Consider the following 12,731-nt stretch of genomic DNA (forward strand, 5'->3'; position numbering starts at 1 on the left):
TGGTGCAAGTCACTATTGTAACAAATGCCACATGTGGGTGGCACCCTGGTAAAGAAAGTGTTGATAAATTACGAGGTAGCCAGAGGTCACGCTGCCAGCCAGGACAATGTAAATCCGTTGCATAATTATTTATGCTTGCAGAGACCAGACATTCAGTCGATCACACAATCGAGAAAGAAAAATTAGCTCATCAAGGTCCAGACCATTTGAATGACTCGCTACTAGCTAGTTGCGAGTAGTATAGTCGGCGAAGAATAATTAAGACGTAGTTGTTATTACAAGTAGCATAAGAGATATCAGCAAAATGAACAAAAGCTGAGATGAGGCAATGAAATGAATTACCACCACCTACCCTGACAGGAATAACTATAACGTGAAGACAGGAGTGTATTGTACAGATGGAAATGCACACACCCCTTTAACTAGCTTCGAATGCTTAATACAGTTTGAGTTCTCCAGTAACTTTGTCAATGAGACTAGATTGCGCTGGAAGCTAAGGTTATTCCTCCTAGTTTTAACATACCTGGGCCGATTCCCAGAACGGTAGCAGATCCGGAGGGCACCTGCGTATGGCCCGCATCATGAATTAGGCAGTGAGGCAGACCTGCATTACCAGCAGCGTTTTGCAATTTATTTCTACGCTCAAATCAGTAAACATGAATATTACAATGTCTCATAATCCGGCGCCTTTAAGGCAATCTTCTTTTCGCCACAGAGCTCCCACGCAGACACTATCTGTGGACAGTCTTCCAGGGCGTTTCTGTAGCACCCTAGTGTTGCGTGTGAACATTGAGCTGCAACCTTTCCCTTAGACATCCCCAAGTCATTTCTTACAACCAGAACGAGTTTTAAGTCACCAGTAACACTTTGACAAATTTTCGACACAGACTTTGCTGATGCTGATTTTTTGCACAAATACCATCCAAGACAAAAGCTGATACCAGCAGTAAACAAGGCCTGAATAACCGGATGGCCGTACTCCATGTGTCCACGGGGCATGCACACTACTTTAAATATTGCGCTGGTGGTTAAAAGCATTCCCACAATGCTAAAAAAGGTTAATCCAAAATTTATTGCATAATAAAGTGTGATAAAAGAACATTTGAAGATCTTGATTGCTTATGCGGAGAGTGATCTGATGGCTTATGCAGTGAGCAGAAGCTAAAGTGCCTCATTTCAACTTGTGGTTTTGAAGGTCACTTTTGCCTTCAAAAGATGGAGGCAGGTGGCGATGCCCGGCGGTCGGCTGCGGTGCAGCGAATGCTGAGTAAAAGGCAGTATGTTAAAGAATGCAAGTTCAAAATAGCCCAGTACTCATCTTCCATAATGCAGGATACGAACGAGAATGTAGGGTTTTATTATGTACGCCTCATTTTATAGATCGGTCGTCTCAGTGATTTAACAAGAATGGCAACAGATCCTCTTTTTTTGAAGTCGAGTTCGTTGCGTCAGCTATTAGTTGCGTCGTTATGTGTCGTATTTAAGGATATTCTTCCGACTTATAAGATACGTCCACCTACTGAGCAGGAACTGAAGCAAAGGGTAGGAATTACTGACCGTCACATAAGGTTCACGTACACACAGCTAGAGTTCCGAATATCTCTTTACCCCTAAGTGATGCAATTAGTAGCGTGTTCCTTATAGTATCAGCATGCTTTTTTAATCTAGGTCAAAAAAGAGACTAAAAGAATCTGGCGCTTTGAAGAAATTTTACTAAAAAATTTTGAAAAATATGTTCTTCTCATTCAGTCAATCCTCAAAGGTAATTATCCACTTTATTAAATTTTGTATTTTTTTAGACAAAGGGAGGCGAAAGCTCCCAAAGAGCCTCCACATTTATTCTCTACCTAAGTGGACTAAGGTATCCTGTCGGCTTCCTAACCATCACGTTCCCCCTCACAGCCCGAGTTGGTTTGTGCACTTAAGTGTGCCTGCTCGTTGTTTGAGAATAATCCTCTTTTCAACTTTGCCAGTGATCTTTTGGGCGCTTTCCTGCCATACTTGCAAAAGGGAAGCTCATCTGTATGTCATCCAGGCTTTTGCTCATTATCACTCACTTTAGGTTCGGCAGGTTGTGTTCAAGAGTTTAAAAGCCACTTTTGCCTCAGACTCGACAGGGGAGGCAACTCTTCTGGTACTTAATGCATTGTTTTTAAGATTCCCTTTTCTAAGGTTTGTCGTGGTGTCCATAGATTAGCGCGCAAAGTGAATTACCGTATCCGACCCGATGTGGCTAGCGCTATCGCCAACATTGCGATTAAGGAAGTTTCGGATCCATCCATTGACAACAAGGCGGCTCGCAGGAACAGAAAACTTGCTTCTCGAAGGGAGCGAAAGGTATAATTGGATATCTCCTATCTGTGTAAGATAAGGTGTACTATCTATGGTTGGCTACTAGTGTTTTCTCCCGTGTTCCCTAACCCTTTAGTGGACCATTTGGTATGTGTGGAGACGATTGATTAGTTACTAATCCGAGGTGTTAATTAGCGATGCTTGTCACTTTTCTATCCTTGTCTCTTCCTTGTTGCAGAAGGACAAGATATTGGCCAAGTTCGAAAAAGACCAAGCTGAAAGCAAGGCGTCAAAATCGCATGAGGAAAGACTGCGAATAGTTGGTTTTGGTTTGGGTTCATCACTTGCCTCTTTAGAATACGGAAATTTTGAAGGAGATATTATTCGTCTACTTCAAAGTTCTGAAGACTACCAAGGACTCAGACCTACTCTCAGCCGTACTGGCTGGCCTTTCTACGTAAGATGAATAGTTCTTTTAGAACCCTTTCCTCTACTTTTTAAGATATGCTCACGTAATCAATGTGGAGTATGTGGAAAACTTACTTCAATTGATGAGTAACTTTGTCTCTAATCCGGTGAGTTATGCATTGCTTTTTGCCAAAAAAAATTAAATTTTTTTTGTGAACTTAGGTATGATTTACTCTCTCAGAGTTTGCACTTATCAATTTTACCACTTCTGTAGAAGACGAGCTTGCAAGATGGTTTAAACAGCGTGCACACCGCTCTCACTATCTTCAACACCTCTTCAGCAGCCTCTGTGTTGAGGGTCGACCCAACACGTTTCTACAACCACCTCTATGCTCTGCTAGGTTGTATGGCAGGTGTCTGCAACAGACAGATTGGCAGTCCTGCCTCTGGCACTGTTGGCAGCAGCAGTAATCTCCTGCAATACTCCTGGGCTCGAACCCCCGCAGCTTTAGCAGCCGAGACTCTGGTGCAACGGGAGCGCCTCTTAGCTGGCGGCGGTGAACGTGACGAAGGGAATGGATCAGTGCGTTCGATCGGTGCCGCCGAAGTGGAGGGCTTTACCGATGTCATTCTCGCCTGCTTGGACATGCTCCTTGTTTCGCGTCGGAGGGAGGTTTCAGCCACTCGAGTACTGGCGTTTGTCAAGAGACTTGCCTCTCTTACTCTCGTTGTGGTGAGTTGGGACGAATGTCTCTTCTGTAGCTCCAGAGCATATTTTTTTATTCACTAATAGCCTTTTGTAGAAACGTTTATCTATGGAGGGAACTACGTAAAAAAGTCACTACAAAAGTATTTCTCCTTCAGGCCGACACAGCCTGCCTGGCCTCAATGCTTGTGAGTCTGTGGAAGTTCTTCAGCCTCTTCTCCAAGTGTGAAGTGCTCTTCGACTCCGACACCGAAATTGGCGGTCCCTACGATCCCGAGGCTAACGATCCCGAGTTGGCTCGTCCTGCCAGCGCTGCGTTGTGGGAGCTTCACGCTCTTCGAACCCACGAGTCACCCCTGGTACTCTCCGCAATCTTTTTATTGTAAATATGTTTCGTCCTCCACCCTCTCTTGCGATCATCCTGGCAGACAATAAGGGTTAATAGCAAGGAAGGAGATACGAGAAGCATTCAAGTTTGAAAAGGAGTAAAACAAGTTTCAAGAAATACCGATCATGCATACTTTCTTAAAGTATCTCCACCGAATTTCCACACTATTTCTAGCTTTTAAATGGCAGGGATGGACCATTCCAGGACACCTTGGTTCGGTTTGATGCTGACCCAAATGATCCTGTGTGGTTGTTTCCGCGGTTGCCTTGAGAGGACTTATATTCCCGACACTTTCCACACGTGATATATTGTGATTCAGCTAAGTGTTCGGGCTTGGACAGCATCCAAATGTTTGCCGTGGATTAGGGAAGGAACAATCGCTTCTGTGTTCGTTGCTGACAGACCCACGGCCCCCTTGGATACATTTACATCTTCTATTCATTTGTCGTACTACTGAACGGCTAAGCTTTCTATCGTGTTGCGGTGTGGTTGAAGTCCTCTGTAGATACGAGTATGTATCTGTGGGTTTTACACCTTATTTTACAAGATCCTTCATCATTCCCCCCCCCCCCCAGGCCGTTGATTGGGCTCAAGTTCTACCAGTGTTGCTTATTTACACATTCATGGACGGTATCCGTCCTGGCCCACAACATAGACCACGGTCGTTAAATGATAACAGAAGGACCGACTTGCCACTTGGTGCTGCGTGCAGTAGCACCACGTTATCGTCTTTTCGCACGTCTATTAAATGACAAATCCTGTTTTGGTTTGAACACATTTCATAATTTCCCCTGCGTAAAGGAAGGCTTAGCGATTTTTCAGCATTAATTGGATCCTATGTCGCCAAGATACAATGATCAGAGTCTCTGGAGATTGGAATGATAATTTTTTTTTTTGCAAAACCCCTTTCTCTTTATGGCGTCGTCCTAAGCTGCCTCCGCAGTCACCTTTCCTCCTCAAATAGTTTGTGCCACCCAAATAGGAAGACCTCTGACCCCAATAGCACACTCCATCTCATTGCCTTCTATGAATTCAGAGTTACTCAACACATCCATTCCTCGCTGCCTACCCTTACGTCTGGGTTACGCTTAGCTACTAGGGGCGTAGTGTATGTTCTTGAGATTATCGTAGACAGCGCCGCCATGGAGTCTGGCGTCGCCACCCTCGCTAATTGCCTCATGTCGAAGGACGAGACCAGGGCAATCGTCTAGGTTGAACTTGGCTTTGGTAGCTCTTCTAGTATGGATCTTCACGCCTTCCGCGTCGAGTTGGTTCGGCATTTTGTTACCGAATACGGAGATTTTGTTCTCTTGGACCAATGTTACGCCTCAAATCATCTACAAAAACTTAGTGAGGTATGCCGTGCTACGTCGTCGACGTAGAGAAGTGCTGGATAATCCTGGGCATGGGTGTCATACTTCATCGTGGTTGAAACCGACCGATACGGAACTACACCTAGAACAGGTTTTTTCTCTCTTCAGCCACCACTATCTTTACAATTTTACCCCTTTTTCCCCCAGATCCAGAAGATAATCGCACTTATGTTGAAGTGGGTACGCCAGACAGTAAAAGACGGAGCACCGAGACCAACAAACGAGGTGATAGCAGCCCCGGACCATACGCTAGAGTCCCTTTCGGCCATGCATCCAGCGGAGAGGCGTCTCGTTTTGGCTCGCGCTGAAGCCGCCTGTCTCTCCAAACCCACAACGACTGCAGCAAGGCGCGCCTCCACCAGCAAAGGATACGTCAAACAGATCTCTCCGTGGCTGAGAGAACTTATGGCCAAGCACGATGTTGCAGCCCCCGGAAGTCATCCCTCCCATATGATAATTGAAGAGGGGAGGGAGGGGGTCAAAGGAGAAGTTACGGAAGTCCGATAATGGTATTCATAAAGTAGCACGTTGTATAAAAAAGACGTTTTAAGCGTACGTTGTTTTTCATTTTATGGAAATGCGTAAAGTGGGATGCAACAGCGGCCGTGATAACAGCAGGTCTTTTTCTTTGGCATTACTAATAGGTGGTGATAGGGGCTTTCACAAACTGAGGCGTGAGATTCTCTGGCGCCTATTTGTACAGATCTGGAGGACTGATGATTGTTTAGTCTTCGTGGGTGTTCTTCTGGAAGCCGGTGGTGTGCCATTCTTTTACATCGGTACGGTCTCTCACGGCTTTGTCGAAGACTTGTCGGCACACATCGTCTGCAGCGCCAAGCGAACTCTTAGTTGGTTAAATCTACCGAGACTCACTACAGGAGGATTTGAGAGACGTCCGATGTTGGCAACTTCCTACAAACGGGTTCTCTTATCGTAAACTAGCGCAAATTTGAGCCGTTGGTAGCCTATTTACCTTGCAGTGACACACAGTTTTCACTTGTAATGGATGTCGACTGCTTTCCAAATGGTTCGACTGGCAATTTAGTATGATACAATGACAAATTGACCAGAGAAACGGCATTTCTTTTTTCCACAAAATGAAAACCAGTATTTTCAGGATTTATTATTCTTTTGTTCTTCAACATGCTAGAAAAGACGATAAAAAAATGACAAAACTAGACAAAGAAAAAGGCAAACAGAGCGGTGATATCAATCCCCTTACTGCTTGAATCAGGTCGATGAGTTTTTCGGGATCTCCTCCAGATGAGATATCCACCAAATCTATGGGTAATTTGTATTGGGAGAACACACTGGAGCGCATCGTCTTATCGCTTTGCCAACGGAAGTGCACCTCCTGAAACAGAAGGGTTCTTTGAGTCCAAAACGGAACTTTGACTTTACGCCTGTTCCATATAATTGAAGGCCATGGGGGTGGAATTGCACGCCTTTCACCACTACCAACAGCTGGCGCACTTCATCGTGGACCAGCCCAGCCACCGTTCGCCATGGTAGAAGCAAGCAACGCTGGCAGCGTGTGCAAGTACCCATTTGCCTTGTAAACGAAGGCGTTAAACTCCAACCCTGAGATGCCCCTACTGTAGCGGTTTCTAGTCCACAGCATTTCATTCCTGTTAATGTCAAATCTACGGAACGCCTCATTCCAAGGATGGCTGCCATGGAATCACCCAAGAAATAACTCCCTATGGGAGAGGAGTGGAATGGGTGTTCTAGCACGGTTCAGAAGTATTGTCAAACCGTTCTACACCGAAGCTACATTCCTAGTGTAAATTAAACCGTGAGGAAGGCATGCCAATATAACAGTAGGCAGCAATGCCGAAGAGGGAAGCAATAAATCCACCCCTTGAAGTATGTTGTCGGCAATTTAACCAAAGCTCTCTCACTATTTATCACTCACCTTGTCAATGGGGAAAAGTCTCAGCTCCGACCAGTTAAACATTAGACCATCCGTAGGAGGACCATGGACATTGAAGTCGATCAACTTGACACAACCCGGTGATTCAAACTTTTGGGAGGTAAAAGTTGTGAGGTGAACTTACCTTGTGCCCAACTGACACGTCCATTACATCTGCAGGAGGAATAATAGAATGGATGACCTACAATCGTCCAGAGGAAAATTTCCCTTGATATTTCTGTCAAAAAAGTCGAAAATGACTCGCTTTATGTTGACCTGTTCGATTTCAATAAAGTTGAAGTAGGAGTCGTAGTGCCGTTGACAAATAGCTGAAAGGCTCTGAATAGGAAACAGTCGGTTAACTAGTCACCTACCGTAGAGCTGATTGGTTCTGATGAAGCATCGAAATTCACCGTCGGGACGGATTTGGCGCCAGGCTCGTAGGACTAACTTCAAAGAATGCTGTGGTTCATCGACCTCCTCATTCCTTTTAGCGTCTGTACAAAAAGCGAATCTGATTACTCAAATACAGACAAGAGGGAGGTACATACGGTGCGTAGATGTCGTGAGATATGAAATCTGAAGCCTTTAAAAGAACAAGGAGATCAGTTGCAGAGGTGCATTTTAGAGTGGAGCCGAAGTTAATCCAAGCCGCGTCCTTGGGAGCACTCCAGTTGAGTTTGGGAAAGACTGCTCCATCGAGAGAAGCAATAATTTCGTTAACTTTGGCCTCAAAATCTGGGAATGATGGTGCTTCTAGTTCATCATCAGACCCGTCTTCGTTTGACCAGGAATCCTAAATACCGATGCCAGATAAAGTTAAAAATTGTTGGAAAGTACTCAGTGATTAAGTCGTTAAATTAACATCTTACATCATCAGAGTCATCTGAGAATCCATCACGTTCAGCTTTAATGGAGTGAGCACTATAAGTTCCTGTTCATCGATTTGATTAAAGAACCTACTTTTTAGGAGAAACTAAGGGAGCATTTTTTATGTAATCAAGAATTTCGTCAGGAAGGTCCATGATAAAACTGTAAAGCAGTTAATTGGAAAGAGACAGAAGGACAAACCTTTTGATTGTGTATTTTTTAAAGCGTGGATACCAAGACTCGAATGAACACGCCAGAACATCACCGCGCTTCATTTTCCAGGAACCTGAACATAGAAAGATTAAGCAACGCCCAAAAACAAAATGCAAGTAGAGGAAAAGTGTGCTATTCTACAGAAACATTAAGGTCAGAGAGTAAAAAAATAAGGCTCTATTCCACTCGACTAATACAGTTGTATCTAATCAAGGGTAACTAGGCTAGTCTTTCTTCACAAGAAAGCACAGAGAGACAACCGCGGCCGCAGAGTTGCCAGAACCAAAAATCTCCCAAACAATCTTACCCATTTTAATGGAAAACGGACTCTATTACACCATACATTTAATTCAAGAAGGAAAAAATTCGGAACAAATGCCCACACTTTAAGTGAATATAAACTATTGCCAGAAGGGTATTTCAGAGCTTTTTAGCTGATACTAAGCAAGAAATGTGAGCGAATATACTCAGCATCGAAAAATAAAGAGGAAACCCCACCTACATGTGTTTGAAGGGTCACGAGGGTTATCAACAGTGCAAGGACTCCCAATTTAAATTATCCGCCATGTAAATCAACCTCGTATCGTGTGCAAACACATAAATAAACCTCCAGCGGTAACTGGTTGCGCAAAATTTGACTAGATCACATTTTTCCAAGCACTTTATGCATTAAAGGTAAAATTTATTTGACTGTACACTTTATATCTGTGCATTTAATTTACCCATTTATTATGCATCCATCCCTTCCTGTATTCGGACTTTGGTGCATTTGAAGAAAACCACTGGCATTAGTAAAAAAAATTTGGTCAGATGCATTGAGTTGGACACTTTTGCAGCATTTTAATTGTTTGGTAGGCTGCACGTCTTTTGCGGATTTCTGTTTACCCTTCCCTTATTGAGTTACAAGTCAAAACATGCGTCGATTCGCAGCGTTTAGCAACCTCTTATAGACAAAAAGGATAATAAACCCGGAGGATACATACATATTCGACATAGAGGGCTTGGGGCTATTGGTATGGCCCAGAGGACAGTCTAACCGGATTAACTACAATGGGAGACAAATCACCCAGCACAATAAATCAGGCTTTGAACGGCCAACGCATCACGAGCATGCATTAGGGCAAAACAATCCAGCACATGCGAGCGTCTGAGTACTAAATCATTTTTTATATTTTGACTCTAATTGTTTCTTTTCTGTAACTAGTAGAAAGTTCCTAAATTCTTTTGAAAAGAAAGATACAATCATTGCATTCATAACAAAATTTTTAGAAAAATGCCAACTTATGAATGTTTCCTTTGAAAAGTTAATCAGTGCTTCAACTGATACCAATGCAAAGTTTATTTAATGTAATTTGAGTTTAAGTTTATGCACTTACATTCATATAGTTTGATTAACGCAATTTTATGCATTATTGCATAAAAACTGCCCGGTCTTTAAAATTTCTTGTACCTAACAATCTCTGAAGGTGCGGATGAAGTAACCTGGATGTATGGTTAATATAATGGTAGATATTCATGAACTCATCTATTACGCGATCCTGAAGGTCTCTTTCCTTTTTTTAATATTTACTGCTTCTTTAAAAATTGTCTGCAAGTCTGACATACTAATCAAGTTGCAACATAATGCCCAAAAACACACATGAAGTTGTTCAAATGTTGGATACACCAGCTTGCCGGTACAAAAGATCACGTTTTGAGAGAAGTTGTGTGCAAGTTTCGTCATCGCCATCACCATCATTTTTGTTACAATGCTATGGCAATGACAACGCCAAATAGAATCTTAGATACTTCAGCATTTTGATGTGGTTCTTAAACCTTCGACCCAAAACTTAAGTGTTCGAGTCTTCATTATGTAATGTGCAGATTTGACGGTTTGTTCAACCGTGTGTTGAACATGCAAGTACTTGAGTCTACGCGGTTTGCGCTTCCACTAGGCGTCATGATTATGGCACCGTGCTGGGTGCCCTTCGGGCCTCCTGTACGTTTCTAAGTAATTTACTCCGCCATACTATGGCAGCTTTGCTGCGATTTCGAAGGATTAAATAATCCTATCCCGTTAGCATTTATATGAAGCAAACAGAAATCAGAACTCCATTAGTTTGCTTCCCTAAAACTGTACAAGTCAGCAAAGACCCCGATTTTGACCTTATGGTTTGCAAATCACGCGGAACCATGATGATCAAAAAGGTGGATTATAAGACTTAAGGTGATCGATTTTACCCAGAATGATAAGTTAGACACGATAAAATAGTTACTTTGATAATAGTTCTCGAAAAAAGGGACTCAGGAAAATATGAACTTACAACTCAAACGCTATTAGCCAATTACGCAACTACTCCAACGTTTATCCAATCATTTTCCAAATTTTCGTTCCCATAATTCAAAATTGGTGTGCAAATATGTACTAATGCTTTTGTGATGTTCTAGATTTTCTCCTCACTCTCATAAAGGGTGCACCTAATGGTGCCACCGGTGCTATTTCACATGCACATTCGCACTCATAGATCACCAAACCTGCAGTAATTCAGCTTGAATCTGCCTGACGCACGCACCGGATGTAAGCGATTATACGAAAGATGCCTGTTTACGTCTACACAGACGTCTTCCGGTTAAAGTTCTGAGTGCGGGTTCCACCATCTCGATTTTACCACCTCCAGAACAGTCGGCGGTAGTGTAAATAATATCCGATTCCACGCGTTGAAGAGAGAGCGTCACCTGGACGATGTTTACCTTCGGCATCCAGGCACACATTCCACGTTGAACATGTGGTGCGTGTCATTATCCCCACATCTAACCCCTTATACCATCTTTAATCCTTTTTGGGATATTGTTTGAGGGGCTACCTAGAAGCTCACCAACCATTTCCGAAAACTCGGTGAATCTGCGCACGTCTCCTGTACAGGCTAAGCCAGAACTGAAACCAGCTCGTGTGCCTTCAGAGGTAGCGCCAATAAAAATGGTTTGGTAAAATAAGACGGAAAAGTCCTTGTTGTTCTCTTTTCAACAAAAAAGCCCCAACAGAACACTTCTTCTTCTTTAAAAATCTGCAAAATCAAAGTAGGCAGATGTAGCTAACTAAACAGACTAGTTGTTTCATTTTTTTGTCTTTCTGTTTACTCCGTTTTGCATGCGTTGTGTCGCCATACTTATCAAAGCGAGGCGGGGGTGGAGTCGGGGGCGAGTGAACTTGTTTACACTTCGACGTGGTAACAGCTCTGTGCGTCATTACCATTATCACCTTGTCACTGCAACCACCACCTCTCCACCTCCAGCACACAAACAAACCGATTTCCACAGGTGGTATCATAACTGCATGGCCTTATTGTTTAGGCTCACGCACGCACGTACGCACGCGCCCAGGCAGCGCACCGAGAGGGTGCACAAACACCCGATAAATCGATTGTGCTCGCGTGTGTGCGTGCGTGCGTACACGCACTTGCGTGTGCTAGCGCTCCGTTGATAGGTAGCCTTACCGTTACCGACCCACACCCTTCGGCGTCCGTGTTTCAAAGAATTCCTCCTTGGCTCTTGCATGATGGCCACGCACTCGCATCCTTCAGGCCCTAGGCTCATGAATGTCCTCGTGTTGATGGACCTTTAGGCTTGAGGTACCACTTCAGATTACGCGGGATTTTTGTAAAAGTGTGGGAGGTAGATGCTTAGCCCCTACCGCACCAGATCTGCAAACGCTCTGTGTTAGTTCAAAGTGGGAGACGTTTAAATGAGGTGAAATGTAAGGCGAAGGGGGCCTCGTCACTTTAATTCCTCGGAAAAAGAAGTCACCGTGGGGATCCTACAGACAGCGGTGAATGAACTTTAACGTCAGACCTTCTGTGGATAAAGTTCTACCTGGTCCGTGGATTGAATGGCGGAGGCTGACATGACAACAAAACCGGAGGAGACATAGAAAGTAGTGTTGGGTGATGAGTGGTCAGGCCGAAATAATGTGGTAATTATCAACAGCCATTCCTGTTCCGCTGCGTGGAGTGCCTCGAATCTGGCACCTGGTTGACGAGTGGCGTAAAGTGCAACAATGTGGGTGATAGAAGGAAAGGGAGAGGAGGGAATTGGATAGTCCCTGTTTAACTTAAACCACTATCAGCTTTTTAACAAAAATATGTGAAAGGTCGTGGCGTCTCATATATGTGACACAGGGACTCCCCTACCCAAACTTGGCACACCCCATCTGTATATGAGCTGCCTACTGGTTAATGTTAATTGCCGGTTGATCCGCATGTGCTAAGGCCTATGCATGTGTCCACCTCGCGTTACTGACAGGTCCAGGTATGCCCCAAACACTCCATCCAATGCGACCTCTCTGGAGAGTACCTCCTCCCACGTGCACAGGGAAGGGGCAGGCAAACTGTTGACGGAACCCATTGATACCAGAGCCGGTCTAGTTAGACCCGACAACTTCCCCCCACTGTCAAAGGAGATTAAACTCATCAGCACTTTGTCCTCATCATTCAAGTAGCCCAAAGTTCAAGGTCAAGTGGAGAATAGGACCCTAAAATAGTACATTTCCTTTGCAAGAGTGCATTACAAGTGGCCACGGAATCTCATCCTTCC

At 44.0% G+C, this 12,731-nt stretch overlaps 3 protein-coding genes across 3 annotated transcripts; 1 reads left to right on the top strand and 2 right to left on the bottom strand. All coding sequences in view use genetic code 11, as the record gives it.

Annotated features, from left to right (window-relative positions):
* Positions 1–436: 436 nt before the first annotated feature.
* EGR_06349 (Peptidyl-tRNA hydrolase 2) lies at positions 437–999 on the bottom strand (the record flags this gene model as incomplete). The annotated part of the gene is made up of 3 exons (XM_024495598.1): positions 437–486; positions 524–636; positions 668–999. 3 exons carry the CDS (start codon positions 997–999, stop codon positions 437–439), a joined length of 495 nt encoding a protein of 164 aa, XP_024349996.1.
* Positions 1,000–1,215: 216 nt separating this feature from the next.
* Positions 1,216–6,104, top strand: EGR_06350 (Nucleolar complex protein; the record flags this gene model as incomplete). Its single annotated transcript, XM_024495599.1, has 13 exons — positions 1,216–1,347; positions 1,381–1,542; positions 1,800–1,868; positions 1,903–2,022; positions 2,063–2,134; positions 2,173–2,337; positions 2,531–2,611; positions 2,649–2,749; positions 2,795–2,867; positions 2,975–3,433; positions 3,565–3,765; positions 5,315–5,603; positions 5,812–6,104. The coding sequence occupies 13 exons, from the start codon at positions 1,216–1,218 to the stop codon at positions 6,102–6,104; spliced, it is 2,217 nt and encodes a 738-aa protein (XP_024349997.1).
* A 176-nt stretch (positions 6,105–6,280) lies between these two features.
* EGR_06351 (Cell division cycle protein) lies at positions 6,281–10,913 on the bottom strand (the record flags this gene model as incomplete). Its single annotated transcript, XM_024495600.1, has 11 exons — positions 6,281–6,313; positions 6,390–6,521; positions 7,083–7,190; positions 7,225–7,253; positions 7,286–7,408; positions 7,454–7,593; positions 7,631–7,875; positions 7,952–8,003; positions 8,043–8,111; positions 8,151–8,235; positions 10,751–10,913. 11 exons carry the CDS (start codon positions 10,911–10,913, stop codon positions 6,281–6,283), a joined length of 1,179 nt encoding a protein of 392 aa, XP_024349998.1.
* Positions 10,914–12,731: the final 1,818 nt, after the last annotated feature.

The sequence above is a fragment of the Echinococcus granulosus genome, assembly GCF_000524195.1.
Source record: "Echinococcus granulosus chromosome Unknown EG_S00055, whole genome shotgun sequence".
In the NCBI taxonomy this organism is placed as follows: Eukaryota; Metazoa; Platyhelminthes; class Cestoda; order Cyclophyllidea; family Taeniidae; genus Echinococcus; species Echinococcus granulosus.